This window comes from Tachysurus fulvidraco, chromosome 9 (assembly GCF_022655615.1).
Source record: "Tachysurus fulvidraco isolate hzauxx_2018 chromosome 9, HZAU_PFXX_2.0, whole genome shotgun sequence".
Taxonomy (NCBI): domain Eukaryota; kingdom Metazoa; phylum Chordata; class Actinopteri; order Siluriformes; family Bagridae; genus Tachysurus; species Tachysurus fulvidraco.
The window spans coordinates 14,340,210-14,360,492 of NC_062526.1; the positions used below are offsets into that span (position 1 = coordinate 14,340,210).

The 20,283-nt window shown below is 35.8% G+C and overlaps 2 protein-coding genes across 2 annotated transcripts; both read right to left on the minus strand.

Moving 5' to 3' along the window:
* Nucleotides 1-3,287: 3,287 nt before the first annotated feature.
* dguok (deoxyguanosine kinase) lies at nucleotides 3,288-7,803 on the minus strand. The gene is made up of 7 exons (XM_027155215.2): nucleotides 7,534-7,803; nucleotides 7,003-7,121; nucleotides 6,649-6,845; nucleotides 6,415-6,562; nucleotides 4,080-4,195; nucleotides 3,792-3,891; nucleotides 3,288-3,707 (listed from the first exon to the last, which is right to left on the minus strand). Exons 1-7 carry the CDS (start codon nucleotides 7,733-7,735, stop codon nucleotides 3,681-3,683), a joined length of 909 nt encoding a protein of 302 aa, XP_027011016.2. The 5' UTR covers nucleotides 7,736-7,803; the 3' UTR covers nucleotides 3,288-3,680.
* A 5,533-nt stretch (nucleotides 7,804-13,336) lies between these two features.
* On the minus strand, nucleotides 13,337-19,904 carry mob1a (MOB kinase activator 1A). Its single transcript, XM_027155206.2, has 6 exons — nucleotides 19,683-19,904; nucleotides 16,754-16,920; nucleotides 16,313-16,406; nucleotides 16,094-16,227; nucleotides 15,372-15,535; nucleotides 13,337-15,235 (listed from the first exon to the last, which is right to left on the minus strand). The coding sequence occupies exons 1-6, from the start codon at nucleotides 19,694-19,696 to the stop codon at nucleotides 15,158-15,160; spliced, it is 651 nt and encodes a 216-aa protein (XP_027011007.1). The 5' UTR covers nucleotides 19,697-19,904; the 3' UTR covers nucleotides 13,337-15,157.
* Between the last annotated feature and the right edge of the window lie 379 nt (nucleotides 19,905-20,283).

The following is a 20,283-nucleotide window of genomic DNA, read 5'->3' on the forward strand; positions in this document are numbered from 1 at the left end:
AAGCAACAAGAAGTAATTGGGCTAGCAAGCCAGTTATGCTAATGGGCTAACTAGCTATAAGGTGTTCAGGAAAACAAATAAAATAAGCAATATCAAAAGCTTTCCGAGTTATATATTGTAAGATGTTATTAACAGTGTGTTTCCCCTTTTTTTTAGAAGGAAAAAGTTCTAATATAAACTAATTTTAGGATAAAAAAATTTAAGAATTAGGAGTCAGCTTAACTGAGCTCAAAAACACAATGTTTTATCCAGGGTGGAGGCATTTGCAGGTCAGTAAACACTGTGTCCATGTGAAGGAACAATACTATGGGCAAATGGGTGGAGCTTTGTGGGAATTGAGGTATTGTCAAAGGGTGGCAAAATTGCCAGATGAATACCATGTGCACCATCTTGTTCTTCTCCTGCTTTTCCATCAGTAGTCAGGCCTTGTGGATGGTTCCATGATGCGTTGGAGGCACTTGTCCAGCAAACGTAATAGCACCCACTGACATCCCCCTTGCCTTTCCAGATCATCAGTCATGCTGGTCATCTAAGCATGGGGAGCTATGAGAGCTATGACGGATTTGACAATCTTCTTTAGTAATGTCAACAAGTCTCTTCTTATATGTGTCAGCTAACTTCTCTTTAGCGTTGATTGTTGAGTAGCATCTTTGGCCTGCTCCATCCCTCCAATCCTTGGCATATTTCTCACTGCTCTCAGGCAAAGGTGGCATTCATCACTTCCGGATGTTGCCCAAGCATCACATTTAAGCTTTGTTTTGACTTAGCTGTAAGATGCAACTAAAAGTGCTCCAGTTGAGATGTTACACCATCTGTTGCTAAAACCATATCGTGCTTTGGTTAATATTGAATTCCACAGGGAATGTTAAAGGAAATTTCAAACAAGACAAGAGAAGTGAATAAAGCCATTCAGATACAGAGAAGACTTGTATTTATCATATCAACTACCTACTGTATATATCAACAACCTATATAATGCTTGCATTTTTATAAAACTAGTGTGCACACTGGATGCTGGACTATACACATAATGGAAAGATTAGTTCAGAGTTCAAATTTAGCTAAATATTTGAAACCTTAAATACTCTGCATATACAAACAAATACACAAACAAAAAGAAACAAACTGTTGAAAATAATATATTCATCTTGCTAAGCATGAATTACAGTTTAATTATACTAAACATGATTCTTCTGTATATATATATATATATATATATATATATATATATATATATATATATATATATATATATATATATATATATATAATGGAAGCCTCTAAAGACCAGGTAGGAGCACACCCAGATTCCATATGGTATAAGGGGGTCCCAGATACTGTCCGTCACATATCCATGTGGAAGGCCAGAAAGCTGGAATAAATACAGAACACAATACTATATATTGATCCTAGAAAAGATTGATCATGATATTTATCACTGTGATGTTGTAGGAGAAGGTGGCAACTGCCCAAGCAATGGATTCTGAGTATAATAGTTAGACCAGAAAGTCCAATTTTGTCTATTATAGTGGTATAAAAGGCTTTGTATTTCTGAAACAAAGTCATTCAATCTTACTTTGACTGGGTGAACTCAGAAGTCAAGAATAGCGTATATTTATAACCCTCAGTTTACTTAATAGCTTCCCAGATGGCCTATTTCTTGAATGGCAAGCTGCTGCAAAAGAGAATTATTTGTTAGTAGCAAGTGAAGAAAGTAATCAGACATATGCACACACATTATAAATGATCTCAGCTTCAGCCTTCAGTCAGAGTCCATGAAACAGTTTCGATTTGATTATATGGTTGCTTAATTACACAGAAATATATGCAGCTTATCCATACCAAGGTTGTCTGCCATTTCAATCATGGCATGTCTGCACTCATCAACTGGGACAACAGGGCATAAAATGCACCAATCCTAGTTTTCAGTTTCAACAAGCTGTTTTAAAAGACACACAATGTAGACATATGATGATAACTATCTTGTCTCCTGCCTTGTCCAACCTTCAGTGTTTTATGAAATTTCTTCAACTTGCATGCCTACCATAGATATATTTCTATTTATTCATACACTTATATTTCTCAATTCTTAATAATTAGCTGAGAATTTTGCTTAATAGTCTCCCTTTTGCTCAGGTTCATCCACAAGCAGAAAGCTCCTGAGATTGCTTCTGGATAAAAGCTGTCAGGTCCTCTATCTGTATCTTACAGCTGTAACAGGATACATTAGATTGCAATCATCAGTAAAACTGTCAGGACCACAAACTCCGCTTCCCACAACATGGTCACACCAGACTACAGTTCCCAGAAACCACAGCAGTTTACTTGATGGCGTTATCAAACACATCTGCTTTCAAACATATGCTCACTATTAAAGAGACACTCATAAAGCGGACAAAAAGAAGTGAACGAAACAAATGAATCAAAAATATTAAACTTGGTAATTAATTTATTGAGAAAAATAAAAAAATCCAGTATTACATACAGTATCTGTAAGTGGAATCCTGAGAGAATTGTTTTCAATCAATGGGATGACAAATCAGTATCAGTGAATGCCCTGGTTTATTTAACAAAAAGGGATCTATAAAAGTCTGATCTTCACAACAGGTTTTTGTAGGAGTGCATCATATCACGAACAAATTAGATTACTGGGGACCTCAGAAAAAAAAGAGTTGGCGTTGCTCATCATGCTGGACAGCCCCACCTACTGGCCAAAGTTACAATAATAAGGCTGAAAAGCATGCGTCAAACATTTGCTATTGTTTGCTTTTATTGTTCCTCCTCCATCAAATTTTGTCCAATGCCCTGCTGCCCGTTTATTCATTACTACCACTACAGCATACTAGTCTTCTATAGTATTTGCTCAAATGTACCCATGACTGAAAGTAATTTTTCTGCACAGAACAGGCAAGCTCGCTTTCTCCAAAATCCATACACACACACAAATTTTGAACTGAATTGGCTGGATTACCTACAATATGGTAGGTAGCTTTAATCTCAGGAGATTTGGGATTTGGGCAGTTTCGTAATAAAATTGGGCATGCAAAGATCAAAAATGGACAAATCTTTTGTTTACAAAAAAAAGTGTCAATAAAAAATATAAAGTATATGAATACTTTATTGGACAACAAAAGAATATGTACTATTTCAAGTAAAAATTAAAACAGTAAAAAGGAGATAGAAGACTTTTGTAGACACTACATTTCATCAAAACAGAGAGCACCAACATGAAGAAAAAAATATTTTGACCCTATGCAGACAGATTTAGTGCTAAAGAACACCACAAATTGAAAAACATAAAAAGTGTTTATTATAGACTGTTCATTTATTCAGCACAAGGTTCTTCTGCAAGTGTGTTGACTTTTGCATCAGACAGATGAAGAAATTGGCCTTTCTTTGCTAAAGGATTACTGAGCATGTCAGTATAGAAAACTTTTGTAAGAACTTTTGTAAGAACATACTTTTGTAAGAAATTGTAAATGTTTTTTTTTCCGGGTCCAGCTTAACAAATAGGTCCTTGAAAGTTTGCTCTGATAAAAACTGTTGGTTCAGGACATTAAAAATCAGGCAGATTAAAAAACTATTTTGGTGTTTCTTTACTCTTCAATAAATGCCTAGAGCTCAGTCTAGCAGATAGTCCAGAGGGTCCAAGATTTGTGTTTGGTCCTTTAGTTTGATGTTCATAATTCCTGTATGAAGTTCGTGACCTACAAGAAAAATACTTAAATGAATTTGCTCACACATTAAAGTACATATAAAAATCAGAAAATCACACACAATAACACACAAACCTCTGTTAGAAACTTGGTCTGCATCTCAGAATCACTTTCAAACTCCAGACTACCATCCAACACCAGAACTGGAATGTTTTTCAGGTGATCAAAGTGAACCCTAAAGTGAGAAGTAAAAAAGAGAGAGGGATTTTATAAATTTCAAGACATTACTGTAGTTGGTATGAATTTAACCATTAATACATTACTATCATACAGAACACAGTTATTCTACTGCTGACATTTATTTCAGTGTTACCAACAATGGAATGATCCACCAATGACCTGCCAATAAATGAACAAACTCACTTTGTATTTTTGTTTATAAGCCAATTGTCATGCTGCTTATGGAGGGTTTCAAGGTAGTCCAGCTGTATTCCCTGCTCCTCTTCTCGACCTCTGTGTCTCAGCCGCTCCATGCAGGTCTATGAGACACAAGTAGTCAATTTCATCCTAGATTAGAGTTTATAGATGATGTTCACAGAAAATTGCAAAAGAAAAAGTGAGAAGACATAGCTCTGTGGCCAATACAACTATTTTTTCTTGTTACTAATTTTATGGCTTAAATACCTTCAAAATTTCCTGCAAACATGAATGAAGCTTTAAAGAAATCATTTGACATATGACTTTGCTGTAACATTGACCCAGTCTGAAACACTTTTAAAACATAAGTTAGTACATCTGCTGGTTTGTTATAATTTATTAGGAATCCTACAAGTATTTAGCCACTAAATTTAAGATAATTTGAGAGACATAGCAGGTGAAACAATGACACAGCACAATCAATAAGAAATCCTTGTGGGCACTTTAACTGGAACATCTGTACAGAGGCTCATTTATGCAATTATACAATCCAATAGTAATTATCCAATCATGTGGCAGCAGTGCAATACACGAAATCAAGCAGAATGGGGCTAATCTTGGTGACTATGACCAAGGCATAGTTGGTTATTACAGGCTACTTCCAGACTTTGAGAAACTCTAACCACGTGAGATTAAGTATCTTCACCCCAAACAAGAACTTAACCTCATCTTGAATTTTGGGGAGAGTACAAACAAGTGTGTGTGTATGTATAGTTCTGGAAAAAATTAAGAGGCCACTCCAAATTCATGTTCAATTCCAACACAGGCACACATTAGGTGATCACCTGAAACAAATCTTATTTAACAAGGAAAAGTATAAAAACTACTGCTGTCATCATGGTCCTCTTTCAATAGCACCAGCTGGATGGCAAAAAACATTGTCTTACCTCAAAAGAAATTGAAGTCAAATAACTACTGACCATGGTCAGAAATGTTGAAAAGAAAAAAAATTGAGTGAGGAAAAGAAGGGTTCAATCCAGGCTTTACAGGCAGAGACATACATCAGGTTGCTTCCATTCTTAAAAATTCAAAGACAGCGGTTCAGTTGTACAAGGTCAAGCTGCAGACACTGGAGACAACAAATCTACAGACAGGTACTCAATTCACTCGAATGTCACTCAACATCCATAGGATATCATCAAGTGATCTACAACAAAATGGCAAACAGCAGGCGGGGGTGAAGTGCACAGCAAGGACAGTTTGAAAAACCTCCTACAGGCAGGGCTGAAGTCATGCAAAGCTAGAAATAATGTCTTCATTATTGAGAATCAAAGAACAGTCAGGCTAAGGTTTACAAAAGACCATAAGGATTGGACTGTAGAGTAAAGTCATCTTCTCCGTTTTCAGCTTTGCCCAACACTTAGTCACCTAATGTTAGACAGAGACCTGGAGAGACCTACAAGCCAGTGTCTTGCACCAACTGTGAAATTTGCAGTTGGTGATGATCTGGGGGTTCTTCAGCAAGGCTGGATCAGGCACGTGTGTCTTTATACAGGACTCATGAATCAAGCCATGTGCAAAGTTGTCCTGGAAGAAAACTTGCGGCCTTCTGCTCTGACTCTAAAGCACTTTAAATTACCATTGTGCATGAAATGTGCTATATAAATAAACTTGCCTTGCCTTACATATATACAGTATCTCACAGAAGTGAGTACACCCCTCACATTTTTGTAAATATTATAAAATATAATACAATACTGAAGAAATGACACTGTGCTACAATGTAAAGTAATGAGTGTAAGTTTGTACAACAGTGTAAATATGCTGTCCTCTCAAAATAACTCAACACAGCCATTAATGTCCAAAACACTGGCTACAAAGGTAAGTACACCCCTAGGTGAAAATGTCCAAATCGGGCCCAATTACAAATGCCCAGTGTCATGTGACTCATTGGTGTTACAAGGTCTCAGGTGTGTTAAATTTAATGTTATTGCTCTCTCTCTCTCATACTGGTCAATGGATGTTCAATATGGCTCCTCATAGCAAAGAACAATCTGAGGATCTGAAAATAAAAATGTTGCTTATTTCCTGCCTGCTAATAATCAGAGGCGTTACATTTTATTATTGTTGCAGACATCCCTTATTTAAGTAAGGAAAAATAAACAGAAGTCCATGAGCTTATATGAATATTTCACACTTATTTGTAAGAAAATAAGTATTTTATATGCATTTATTGGTCTTATCTTCTTATATCTTCTGTTCTTAATTGCCAAGAATTGTTCCTGCGTACTCAAAAAGTTCACACACAACTTTCAGGAATATTTATTTTCACATCACTGACCTGAGGTGGTGCCCTAAGGTATATGATACCCTCTAGTTGTACCTTAGGACCAAACTGCTCAACAAGAAAGGAATGCCAGTCCTGATAAACAGCCCACTCTGTGGAGTTTATACATCCTAACTCAAACATGTTCAGAGCAAAAACATACCTGAAAAGGAAGTGCGACACGGATATCAGAGACAAGAAATCAATGATTAGAAGAAGCTGAGATGATGTCCGTGTGCATGAATTCACCGGTCACTGTAGATGGAACGTTCGTACACCTGAACAGCAACGTCATCTGTTTCCAGTAACCGACCAGGAGGTGGCTGCAGCTGCGTGCGCATACGGCTCATACAAGAAAATGTCTGAAAGGTGTAGGACCAGCGTTTGGGGTCTTCATACATCATTTGCAGCAGGTTGGTTGCTGTCTGGTGGGAAGATGGCACTTGCTACAGGAAGGATAATGGAAATGTAACAAACAAGAAATGTTACCCAGTTTAAAACAAAAGCAGCCTTTGTTGCATTAAAGTCATGAGCCACCATGTCACTTCGATGTCAATGTGTCCATCAGGCACAGAATAACAAGGATTACAAGATTATGTATACCGGTGTTATTTGTGAAGTCGCCTCTTCGACATTTTGCCATTTGCTGACCGGTTCTGGTGTGACTTCCCAGTTTCGCCCTGCACTGCTCAGCAACCTTGCAAAAGTGGACTTCCCAACCGCTAAAGTTTCCAATACACACACAGAGCAATATAACAGCAGTCCAGTTAAAAGTGCCACATATGATAACATACAAAATAACAAAATGGATTCAACATTTAATGTAATAATAAATTATAATTAATAAATCTGCTCAACAATCTTACTTTTGTCTTCATGCTTTCATTCATATATTTCAGTTTCTGCATGTTACAGTTTAATGCAACGATAAGCAAAGGTTCAATGTTGAGTCCCTTAGCAAATGTTTTAATCAATTTGAAATTAAAACAAACAAAAACAACAACACAAGACTGTATCTTGACTGGAACACTTGCTGTCTTCAGAGCAAGGAACATATGTGTAAAATGCGGTTAAATTAATTATTAAAGCACATGCAGAGGTTAAGAAGTTGTTGTTAATGAAATCATTCCCTACCTATGTTGCCCTCAATAGAAAGCCTCTTTACACGTGTTACTGCAGGGCGCTGCTCCATAAAGCTCTCTAACTGTGTGTTTGCAGTCATTCTGCCATAAGAGAAACTGGTTGTAAAGAGAAGCCGTGAAAACAAGACGCACTGTTTCAGATCAGACCTCAGATGCTTGAATGCGAGCTTAAAACAGACACAATGTGCAGACATAGCTTCCGTTCAAGTCTCGCTCAATGAAATGTGCGCATGCGTTAAACAACCGACACGAGACTTGTTTGTTTTTATACGCTAACAAAAATGATCACGTGGGCAACATTGCAAAAGTATATCCGGGTCATTTATATTTTTGTTCCACCTTGAAATTAAACTTTTTTTTTTTAAACGTACGTAGGTTTTCCTGAGCACTACATAATAAGTTGCCATCTGCATTTACGCACAGAAATGTAACACATTTAGCACACGGTTTAGATTAACATTAAAGCTTGTTAATATTTGTCACTAAGAAGCACATCATCTTATAAAGAGGGGCTTATTGGCTAAAGTTCAAACAAATAAAAATATATGTACACTACATAACTGATCAGTCATATATTTTGTATACATTTAATACTCATAATATCTATTGTATCACACCTGCATTTTTTGTATAGTCTGTATTATCTTGTATAGTACATTGTTATTTATGTCTGTACTTTTGAGAGTCACAAACAGCTGGAACCAAATTCCTTGTGTGTGTCAACAACACAGAAGGTCACAGAAAAGACCAACACAGAAGGTTTTTTCTCAAAATCCAATCCCCTAATTTCTTTTCTTTTCTTTTTTCTTTTTAAATGACATAATGAATATTTCAACGGAGGAAAAAGATAGGACACCCCATTAGCTAGTATTTCCCCCTTTGGCTGAAATAACCTCAGTGAGACCAGTTTCAGACATCAACTAGAAGAAAGTTTCCCCACTCCTCAATGCAGAATTCTTTCAGTTGCCTTGACCATTTCAGACCATCCTTGTTCAAACACATCCCATGATAATTAAAGTTGTGCTGTCTCATTCTGATATAGTCATGCACTTTGACATTAACTGTAGCAAGAGCTTTCTGTAGGTCCAATGATGATATTTTAGTGTTTTCTTGCAGGCTGCTCTTGGAGTGAATTTGTTTGGATGGCCTGAACTGGCCATGGTGGCAGTTGTTTTAAATGTTCTACACTTGCAAATGATTTTCAAACAGTGGAATGGCTGATTACAAATTATTTTGAGATCTTTTTATATCCCTTACTAGACTCATATGCTTCAACAAAATTCTCAAAGCATTTTGGATCTCACCATGGTATATCTGAGGTGTAAGAAGTGCTTTTACAAGGTCCACAGGCAGCCAGAAGTAAGCTTTCTGATTACAGAGTAACTCTGGATGCTCATTCTATTACATCATGTGCAACAGTAAAAGACCTCGGTGTGAATATTGATACCGGTTTCTCATTTGAAGCTCACATAAATAATACCACAAAAGGTAGCCTTCTTTCATCTAAAAAATATTGCTAACGTAAGAAATATGATGTCATTACATGATGCAGAAACACTAGTTCATGCATTTGTTACCTCTAGGTTGGATTACTGTAATGCTTTACTGTCTAGATGTTCCAGTAGGAGCATAAACAAGCTCCAGTTAGTCCTGACCGTAGAGTCCTAACTAGAACCAGAAGATAAGAACATTTTTTTTTTCGATACAAATGATGCTTTAAGAGTCACATTTATGGACCTAATAAACTCATTTGGGCTTAAACAAAACATCACTAGAGCAACATATCGTCTTAATTAGACACTAGATTTAATAATATCACACGGAATAGATGTCACTGATATAGATATCATACCTCAAAGTGATGACATCACAGACCATTACCTCATAATGTACACACTACCCATAGAACAGACGAACTGTGTCTCACCACGTTATCGACTCGGTAGAAATATTATTCCGACCACTAAAGACAGATTCACAAATAACCTGCCTGATCTGTCTGGACTTCTTACTGTACACTTAAACACAAATGATCTAGATGTAATGACTAACAGCATAGGTGCTATATTCACTAGCACATTAGACACTGTCGCCCCAATCAGATTACAGAAGGTTAGAGACAAAACACCTGCACCGTGGTATAATAGTCATACTCACACCCTCATGAGAGAAACCCATAACCTTGAGCGAAAATGGAGAAAAACTAAATTAGCGGTTTTTAGAATTGCGTATAAGTAGCATATAGACAGGCTCTAAAAGGCTATAAATAGCTATAGACAGGCTCTAAAAGCTGCTAGGACTGAGCACCTGAGCAAACTCATAGAAAATAACCAGAACAATCAGAAGGTTTTTATTTAGCACAGTGGCTAGATTAACAAAAAAACAGAAATGTGAACACACTATTCCATCACAGTTCAGTAGTGAGGATTTTATGAGATTCTTTACTGATAAAATTAAAATCATCTGGAACAAAATAGGTGATGTTCAACATGTAAGAGCAGCTTGTGACTCAGTCTCACCTAAAGCACTACACTCACCACTACAGTGCTTTACAAGTACAGGACAGGAAGAGTTAGATAAGCTTATTACTACAGCTAAATCAACAACTTGTTCACTAGGTCCCATCCCAACTAAATTACTGAAAGACGTGTTACATAAAGCTGGTGAGGCTCTTCTTAATATTATTATTGGACCCCTGCTCTTCTCGATATACATGCTTCCATTAGGGAACATCATTAGAAGGCATGGGATTCATTTCCACTGTTATGGTGACGATACACAGTTATATCTCTCATCAAAACCAGATGAAATAGCTGAATTGTCCAAATGAACTCAGTGCCTTAGAGAGATAAAAGATTGGATGAGCTGTAATTTTCTGTTATTAAACTCTGATAAGACAGAAATACTACTTATAGGTCCAAAAACCAGTACACAGAAACTCTCACAAGTTAACTTCCATTTAGAGGGATGTACTGTTACTAGTAGCTCGACAGTGAAAGACCTGGGTGTTATATTAGACAGCAACTTGTCTTTTGAAAATAATATCACCCATACTACAAAAACAGCCTTCTTCCACCTTAGAAATATTGCCAAGCTGAGAAACATCCTATCTGTATCTGATGCTGAGAAGCTAGTTCATGCATTCATGACCTCTAGACTGGACTATTGTAATGCATTACTAGGTGGTTGTCCTGCATCTTTAATAAATAGGCTACAGTTAGTCCAAAATGCAGCTGCCAGAGTTCTCACTAGGACAAGAAAGTATGACCATATAACCCCAATTTTTCATCTCTACACTGGCTACCTGTTAAGTTTGGAATTGATTACAAACTGCTGCTACCTACGTACAAGGCTTATGCAAGGCTTAATGGTTTAGCTCCCATGTATCTAACTAGTCTTCTAACACGTTACAATCCTTCACGCTCTCTGAGATCACAAAACTCAGGACTTCTGGTAGTTCCCAGAATATCTAAGTCTACTAAAGGCGGTAGAGGGTTTTCATATTAGTGAAAAATCATATAGGTCTTCCTGATAGTGTTCGGGGCTCAGACACACTTTCCCAGTTTAAATGTAGATTAAAAACTCATCTCTTTAGTCAGGCGTACACATAATACATCCCATAATACTGTGCACTATTATATCAGACTTGCAAATATTAAGGACAGCAGATATGTTAATCCCTCTCCACTGCTTCTCTCTTTCTACCCATCCCGAGGCATCAAGAAATTGTACCAGCACTGATCGTCTTCCATGCGATGAAGATTTTGGACCACTGAGATGAGGCCAACTCAGTGAATCCTGAGGCATCAAGATCTATCAGCTACACTTAGACTCTGCTATACTAAAAAGATGTGAACTCCATATGATCTTTTGCATCTATACAACATCTGTTTGACTGTATTTTTATAATCACACCCTCCAGTGTCACCCATATGAGGATGGGTTCCCCTTTGAGTCTGGTTCCTCTCAAAGTTTCTTCCTTACCATCTAAGGGAGTTTTTCCTTGCCACTGCTGCCTGAGTCACCTCAGACTTGCTCATTGGGGATATATACATACACATCGTGAACTAAATCTATCTAAAGATTAATCCTGAATTTTGTATTCTATTAATCTTTATATTATTCTTTATATTAACCTTTTGTTCCATGTTTATGTTCTGTAAAGCTGCTTTGAGACAATGTCAATTGTAAAAAGTGCTATACAAATTAACTTAAATTGAATGAAAATATCACCCCATCTTATACTCATTGCATTGGCTTCCAATTCAAGTTTCGCATTGATTATAAAATACTATTATTAACCAGCACTTAATGGTCTTGCGTCACAGTAATTGAGAGATCTTTTGTTTTTTTATGATCCGTCACGCCTACTTCGAACAAAAGGTGCAGACTGTTTGGTAGTACCTCAAGTACAAAAGGCCACAGCAGATTGCAGAGCTTTTTCTCACAGAGCCCCAGTTATGGAACAGACTTCCAATTAGTGTTCGGGATTCAGACACAGTCTCAGTATTTAAGTCCAGGCTAAAAAGACATTTGTTTAGTTTAGCTTTTTATTAATAGCTTTTTTTTAGGTAAAGGAGTAGATCTGGAGGGTTCATGAGCATAGAGTGTTTGGTGAACTGGGAAGTCTGGATGTTGTCAGCTTACCACCCTCGCAAGTCGCTCAGGTTTGCAGACTGTGGAGCGGTGGGGCGCTTTACATCCCAGGAAGCCCTCATGTCTGTCATACCTTCTGGTTAGCCTTTTAGTTATGCCATAGCCAGTCATGCCGCAGTGCCTGTCTGCACTTTGTGGAAATAGTTTGTCAATCCTGATGTTCTACTGCTGGCTGAAGTCTCGTCTCCCAGTGGTCACCTTGCCAGGGATCGATCTGCATGGTCAGCCAGTGTCTGATGGGATTGTTGTGTATGAAGCTGCCCAGAGACTGTCATGCCTTCTTTGAACCAATGTTGTGTCAGTCAGCTGTATGGTCTGGTCTTTATCAGCAAACAGGTCTGTGCTGAACTCAGAGTTTACGATGACCCATTAGTTCCTCAGGAGCTCTCGGTTGCACTATTATTAACTGTTGTAGAAAGGACGTTATTTACATTTACACTATTTACTGCAGAGTGTCACCCAAATGAGAATGGGTTCCCTTCTGAGCCTGGTTTCTTCCCCATATCATCTCAGGGAGTTTTTCCTTGCTGCAACCACCTTGCTCATTAGGGATAGGGAAAGATATATAGTATTTTAAATTTTAAGTTAATCTTTTTTTAAATTAATTTTAAAGTTTCTCTTCTGTTTCCATACTTCTCTAATGGGAATTGAATTGAATTAAATAAGTCAAGCCTTCTTCAAAATGCTCGGTAACAATGTTCTAATAATTTGCACCTGATGTGAAAAAAAAAAGTGGAAAGGAGAAACATATTAATTGACTTTATGCATGAAATATTATTGTTCTATTGATATTTTTTCTTATATTTTTTCATTTTATGCATTTATTCTTAAAAATAAAGATAAATTATTTGCCAATTATATATGAAAATTTCAAGCTGAAAATTAGTCGACTGTCAAAAGGGTTATCTTATAATAGAGAATAATATATAAACGTGACTACATTCAAAATCTTTTCATTTGTTTCATTTTTTAGTGTGGAAATACTACAACGACTTTTTTGTTCCAAGACCATATTTTTTCTTTAATCAAGGAACTTTGTTTAACCATTATCACAATTACTATTCAGTATTTATCATAAACGATCATTAATCAGTTGTCTGAAACATATCATTTGATTAAAAAAGTCTCTGTATGAAATCTGTATATTGAATTTTTTAATTAAAAGGAAGCAAAAAATGTTCAACTAGTAGATCAACATCTATGGAAACTTTTTAAGAAAATTCAATGACAATAATTTCTATGTAGACAAACCTTGCCACGTTTTTCTCTATAGCAAGTCAGTCAAGACATTAAAAATGTACAGACAATCTAATATGGATACAAATACAGTTTTAATCCTCATCTTAAAAAAGTTATTTAGATGATCACTTATTCTTTCATTTTTCATTGGACACAATATACTTTTCAATGCCTTATATTAAAAGGAAAATAAAACACTGAAGATATTCAAAGCAAGGGAAAAATCAGCATTTTATATTGAGTAAAATCCTCAGCATTACTGTTACAATTTACACTCACTGAGCACTGTATTAGGAACCTGTAACACCTACTCTTTCACGCAATCATCGAAAACAACCAAACATGTGGCAGCAGTGTGATGCATAACATCATGCACATATGATCGGGAAAATTGTGTGATCTCTGTGTTTTTGTGATCTCTGTGATTTTGACCTTGTTATGATGTTAGATTTCAAAACTGCTGATCTGCGATTATCAGTCTCTAGAGTTTAAACAGAGTGATGCAATAAAAAAAAAAAAGAAAACACTTATTTGGCTAGTTTTGGGGACAGAATCTCTGTGTTGTTGAGAGAAGTCAACAGAGTAACAGTGACTCAGATAAGCACTCTGAACAAAAGTCATGAGCAGAAAAGCATCTCAGGATAAACATGTCAAAGCCTGAGGTGCAGGAGCTACAAGAGTCAAACACCATGTTGGCTTAGGCTCCTGTCAGACAAAAACAGAAAATGAGGCTGCAGTTGGCACAGACTCAAACAGTGAAAAGTTAAAGACTAGAAAACTGTACCCTTCTGTGATGAATCCTGATTTCAGCTGATACACAGAGGTGGTGGAGAATTGGTAATGTTTTCTTGGCACAGCTTATTTGAGTATTGTCGCCGATCATGTGCATCCATTCATGATCACAATCACCATCTTCTGATGGCTCCTTCCAGCATGAAAATACACCATGTCACAAAGCAAAAGTCGTCTCAAACTCATTTCACAAATGTAAAAATAAAATCAGTGATTTTCAGTGACCTTCCCACTCCAGAAGAACACCTTTGGGTTGTGGTAGAACAGGAGATTGACAGCATTAAAGTTCACCTTAAAGATCCTTGTCAACATGGACCAGAATCTCAAAGGAATGATGAATTAATGACAAAGAATTAAAGCCATTTTTAAAACAAAGGGAGGCTAAATCAAGTGTTATTATATAGAGTTTCTAATAAACTACTCAGTGAGTGTAAATTTCAAAGCAAAAATACTGACCTAAAAACCTTTTCAGCATAAAAGGAATGTTAGACCCTAACAAGGGTCACAACAACACATGTGCTGATCCCAGAAACAAATAGCTTTTACTTAATTTACCTTTAATACGAAACTGTAAAAGGTTGTATAGTTTCTTTTCCCTTATATAAAGATGCTAGAATATAAAACAATAAGAAATCTTTAATTAAAAAATCTGCCTGCAGTTTCTATCTGTTTTCTATCTCCTGTCCTAATTCGTCCAACATTTGTATACATCATGAAACCCAAATTAAAAAAAAAAAAAATCAAAGGCAAAAAAAAAAAAAAAAAAAGTCACCCTAAAATGATTTTGGTAGATACAATCTGTTAATCTACAGTCAGCTTATTATTAAAATATAACCTCTACTCCTAAAATGTTCTGACTGTGGCTTTAAAATTCTCTAAAAGGAAAAGAAGAAATACTTCAGTAATATATATGTTTATGTGGTGTTTTTTTATCTGTCCTTGGTGCCTAGTTTCTCGATAAGTTCCTGCAGTGGAACCAGCTCTCTGCGGTCAATCAAGTTGAATTCCTGTCCATACACATGCAAACAAAGAAAGCGAGAAAAAAATAATGATTAGAAGGAACAAACTGTCAGACATCATTTATGGTTGTGTATAAAATTATGTTAAAATATAAACCCCCTAAGCTGAGCCAAGCCCTATCACCTGCACAAAGAAGATGAAATGCTTGAAGGAAGTGTTGAGATGGGCCTCCTCTTGTAACTGCATCACAGAGTCAAAGTGCTGGTGGTAAATATGAGCATAGACTCTGAATAAACGTTTCAGAATAGTTTTAGCCACTGACATGAAGTTCTTTGGAAAAGGCACACCTGGAAAGAAGAAAAGAGTGTCATTTTGCAAACAAATACTACACTATCTAGTTACGGTGGGGGATGTGGTGAACTTTTAAGGCCACCTCTTTAAAAAGAGTCTCTACGTAAAAAATGTCTACTATTTTATATTAAATTGACAGTTCCACAGTTATTACTGCCAAATGGCTTGGATCTTTAACCCTTGTGGGGACCACTGTGGACATGTGCTGATTAGCCAATGGTTCATTGCCATTAATCTCCAAAGCTCTAGCTGCAGACGGAAGAACCATCCTACCATCAACCACGGGAATTCCAAACTGATGCAGAATCCCCTGTTCGATTTGGTAAGCCATGTATTTTATTTTTATTTTTTTTAGCCCTTTTCTGACATGACCTTGCACTTGGCAGACACTCTTATCTTATTTAACCTTCCAACTGGTAGTCTAACACTATAACCGCATCACCCCCATTATTTTACTTTGCCATACTTGCATTATTCCAGCTCACCCCAATGTTTCACTGCATATCAATTTACATACTGTATTTCTTTCTCTCTTATCCATATGCCATGCTAACCAATTTTGGAAGGAAATAGGGTTTCGTCATCCAGTTGATCTTGGACCCAAGTCATCAAGTAGTCGATATATTTTGGAGCTGAACATTTGATCGGTTTCTTTATGTTGGTACCATCAGCCCAGTGATATTCATACCTGGAGAAACATAAGAGATACTGTAAAACCATCCAGTTGTGTTTATGTGGTAAATAACAAAATATGTTATGATATTTCTTCCTACTTGGGCCCTGCAGACATGACAGGGCAGTTGGTCTCTGTGCAGAACTCAGTGATTGTGCCATACAACATATTGATCTGGTTGAAGAAATCGACCGCTAAAATAAAGTCAAAGTAACTCGTCAGAATAACGAGACCTAGATCACATCATCTGCCTTACACAAAATTGAGGAAGAAAGATTTTACCACAAATTTGCAGCAAACTGTTCATAAAAAGACTCTAGATATTTTAATATGAAATATTTTAATGCTTTTAGAAAATGGAAAAAATTAACAGTTTAGGGACATCAGTAAACAGAACACTACAATAACTTACAACAGATATATTAAAATATAAAACATCATATACTGATCACTCAAACATTTCATATGATGTTTGGTAAAGTTTAATTAAGATAATGCTGCAACAGCTTTATCAATTAAGCATGTAGACATATACACTCACTATTAACAGCGATCCATTCATTAAGGTCTTCTCCTTCTGGTAACATTACAGCAGCTCGAAGGTTGCCACTTCCCAACGTTGCTTCAGCATGTTTCAAGAGCTCATACTGGTGAGAACCCTCTGGAATGTTTTTCTTTGGTTTAAAAGTCTTTGAAGACCGACTGCCACTAAAGCAAACACATGATCATCATTTATTCACTTACACAGTCAAATGCTGATTACATCTGTTTAGTCCTGCATAACAGCTTTGTATCCACCACCATTTCTGAGTTGAGCTGAAGTAGATTAAACTATACCTCTACTAGCACAGTCCAAAATCTAGTGCTATAAATGCCAAAGTAATCTTTTATAGACCAAAGTTTCTTGAGGCTCTACCATGGAACATGACAAATAATGCAACTGATGACACTTTTAGTTCATCAAAATATCTCAAATTGGGTTATTGATACAACAATGATAAATACTTTGGCTATTATATTTAGATGGCAGTTAAAACATACGACTGGTGCTTGTGTTCCTCCTAGTAGGAAATGAGCTCTTCATATAGTTTATTTTCAAACCACACAAATGTGAAATAAAAATAATCCCAAAAGTATTTCAATTAACAAAACCCTAAATGTATTAAAGGACATACACATAAGAAAATTAAAACCTGCTTACACTGAATTGAAAAGAGAAAAAAAATGCATTAAACACATTTACTAACACCAACACACTTTCTCTAAAACCAAACACTGACATGAAGGAAATGAACACATTCATTTTCATTTATATGCAAGTTTGTATATTGTATTTGATTATAAAATAAAAATCTTGAAATCATGAAAATTATGTTTAAACTGACAGAGATATCAGATTTCCCACCCATCCTGCAGTCATTTATGGTTAATAATAATACATAAGGATATTTCATATAAATAGGTTTCATATAAACAAGATATGTAGACTATTAGAAGTCATTATATTACTAGGGGTGTAAGGATACAGCATGGCACAATGCATTGCATCGCCTTAATTTCGTGATATGCATCATGGGAGTGCACGATTCACAGTCTAGAACTCCAGGAACATCGAGGTCCCAATACATAAACTGTATTTATAAATTGGAATTTATAAATATATTAATTTTTATTTAAGCTATAGTGAAAATGTAGAACAATTTTTCATTTTATACAGACAAAAAGGCACACTGCTTTGCACCGTTTCTAATTCAGAAATTAAAAAGGAGAATTTTTCCTTTCATTCAATTTTTTTTTTTTTTTTTTTACAAATTATTATCAGAATCAAAATGAATCATGAAGCCAGTATCATGAACAGATTTGTGATCGGAGTGCATCGTTACACCCCTAATGGTTACCAATAGCACAGCACTTTTGAATTCATGATTCTGACTGGTCAAAGATGATGATCTGGAGCCCAGAGTGTTTTGTTACAGTTCATTGTAACAGGGTTTCATAACAGTATGTTTATTTGCCATAGGAGAGTCGTTATATGTTTAAATATAACTTACATTAAAGGCTGGTGAGGGAATTGTTCTTTACAATGACATTAAATGCAACTAAAAAAATGGATAAAATGTATGACATGCTGTTTTGTTTACTACACAACAGTTAGTCCATGTGCTTCAATAGCGCTGATATTAAATATAACCACACTAGGACATTTTAATCAGTCTACTTTGTCTGGGTCCTAAATAAATGTTCTAATTCAAACAATTACTGCAAAGCTAGTTTCCAGTTCATCATACTGAAACACTCACTACACTTATTACAAGCTGTCAATCAGTCTGTGGGGTGCTTTTGGTATTGGTTTTGGCAACCAGCTCTAGGCTTCTTTGGAAAAAACTTTTCGTGCATGAAGAAAAAAATAAACAAAACATTTGGACTGAAATGTCTGCTTCTTGATATTTTCTTGTAAACTCACAATTGTGCATTTACATACAAGCATATTTATACAAGCATGTCTGTGGTTTATATAACCTGCGGCCTCGTGTCTACAGCTGAATCACAGCCATGTTGATGTTCACTACAACACCACTTTTGTTCATGTGATATATATACACTTAAATAAATCTCTGACAAATTGCTGTTATAAAAAACCTAAAATAATTCAGCTCATGCTGTTTTAGTAAAATGGTCAACTTCATATTGGTTCTCTGCATCTAACCACCCTGTTGTTAGTTAACCAGAACTGCAGCACACAGTTTATGTTTATTCCTAACATGTTATTTTCCCAGTCCATATGTGTCTGGTGATATGTCACTACATATGGAAGTATTCAAGAATTTTTATTTATTTATTTATTTTAAAGAAAAGAAAAAATATATTGATGTAGATCAATTGTGTGCAAAAGTCTAAGGACATAACAAGGAAATGTCATTTCTGTCTTCGAGAGCTTAAGAGTTTAGCCAAAGTTCTAAAATAAAATCAGAATATTTTAATATGAATTAATTTGCATATTTTCGTGTTAACTGAAGCACAAATCACCCTCAGTTTGAGCTTTAATCACCTCACGATTAACAACTTTTATCTTTAATGTTATAACACGAGCATCAATCTTGATTAATGCTTTAGCGGAAGCTTCATGGAGATCTTTCAGGAAAGAGAATATGCTATAATCAGAGACGTCTATAAGACGTGTTAAATCGTGTTAAACGGTCTAATATAACATAATATAATATAAAAACGGATATTTAATATATTTGTTAAGATCGTATCGTGGTTTTAGATGAGTTGGTTAACCAACGTTTGTCAACGCTGAACTAAGCAACAACAATGAACCGAAAAGTTACACTTACTATTAGTTACTAGTTATTGATTGACTAGTTATAGTGTACTAGGGATTATTCAACAGGAATATAATCTCCAAACAATGACCACGTTGTTGTATAATAAGAGACTAACCAGTTTTTCACGCCACCATTACTTACAATAGGAAGCTCATTTTCGTCAAATTTGCCTCCAACGAAGATCCAGAGAGCGTGAATTCCAAATTATCCGATTAAACCGATGTAAACAACGTATTTGCGTCAGTTTAAAACTTTAAACAAAGTGAACACGAAACCGCGCTGAAACAGGAAGTGTTTGCACCACCGCAGAGAAAAAGGAAACAGCAAACACGAGAGAGACTCCGTTGTTGTCGTCAAAACGCCAAGATCTGAGGAACCATTAAACACTGCAATAACACCAACTGTACTGCATTTATTAACTTGTATTTAGACTAGAGTTCAGATTTACATGTGTAACTAATTAGTGACATGATAGAACAAGTTATTTAGTAATAGAACATACCAGTTTATTTAGTAATAAAAACAGAACAATTAAATGTTTGTATAATAATAATAATAATAATAATAAATAATAATGTAAAATAAGAGGAGAAATAGTATGTACAGTAGCACAAACACAACAAATAATGATGTAACACATGACTACAGCAGCCCTAATGGCGAGTCACAATAATAATATTTATATTAAGTTGGTGATTAAGTTAATGATTAACTTTTCATTTCTGACAAACTATTGTTTTTT

Excerpts from the sequence above, each read along its gene's own strand:
- dguok (XM_027155215.2), bottom strand. The coding sequence starts at position 7,735 with ATGTCTGCACATTGTGTCTGTTTTAAGCTCGCATTCAAGCATCTGAGG. Across the intron at positions 6,846-7,002 it reads CGACTTCACAAATAACACCG|CAAGTGCCATCTTCCCACCA; the intron begins GTATACATAATC and ends TCCTTCCTGTAG. Across the intron at positions 4,196-6,414 it reads ACCTTAGGGCACCACCTCAG|ACCTGCATGGAGCGGCTGAG; the intron begins GTCAGTGATGTG and ends TGTGTCTCATAG.
- mob1a (XM_027155206.2), bottom strand. Across the intron at positions 16,407-16,753 it reads TGAATGGATCGCTGTTAATA|CGGTCGATTTCTTCAACCAG; the intron begins GTGAGTGTATAT and ends ACTTTATTTTAG. Across the intron at positions 15,236-15,371 it reads ATTTCATCTTCTTTGTGCAG|GAATTCAACTTGATTGACCG; the intron begins GTGATAGGGCTT and ends GTGTATGGACAG.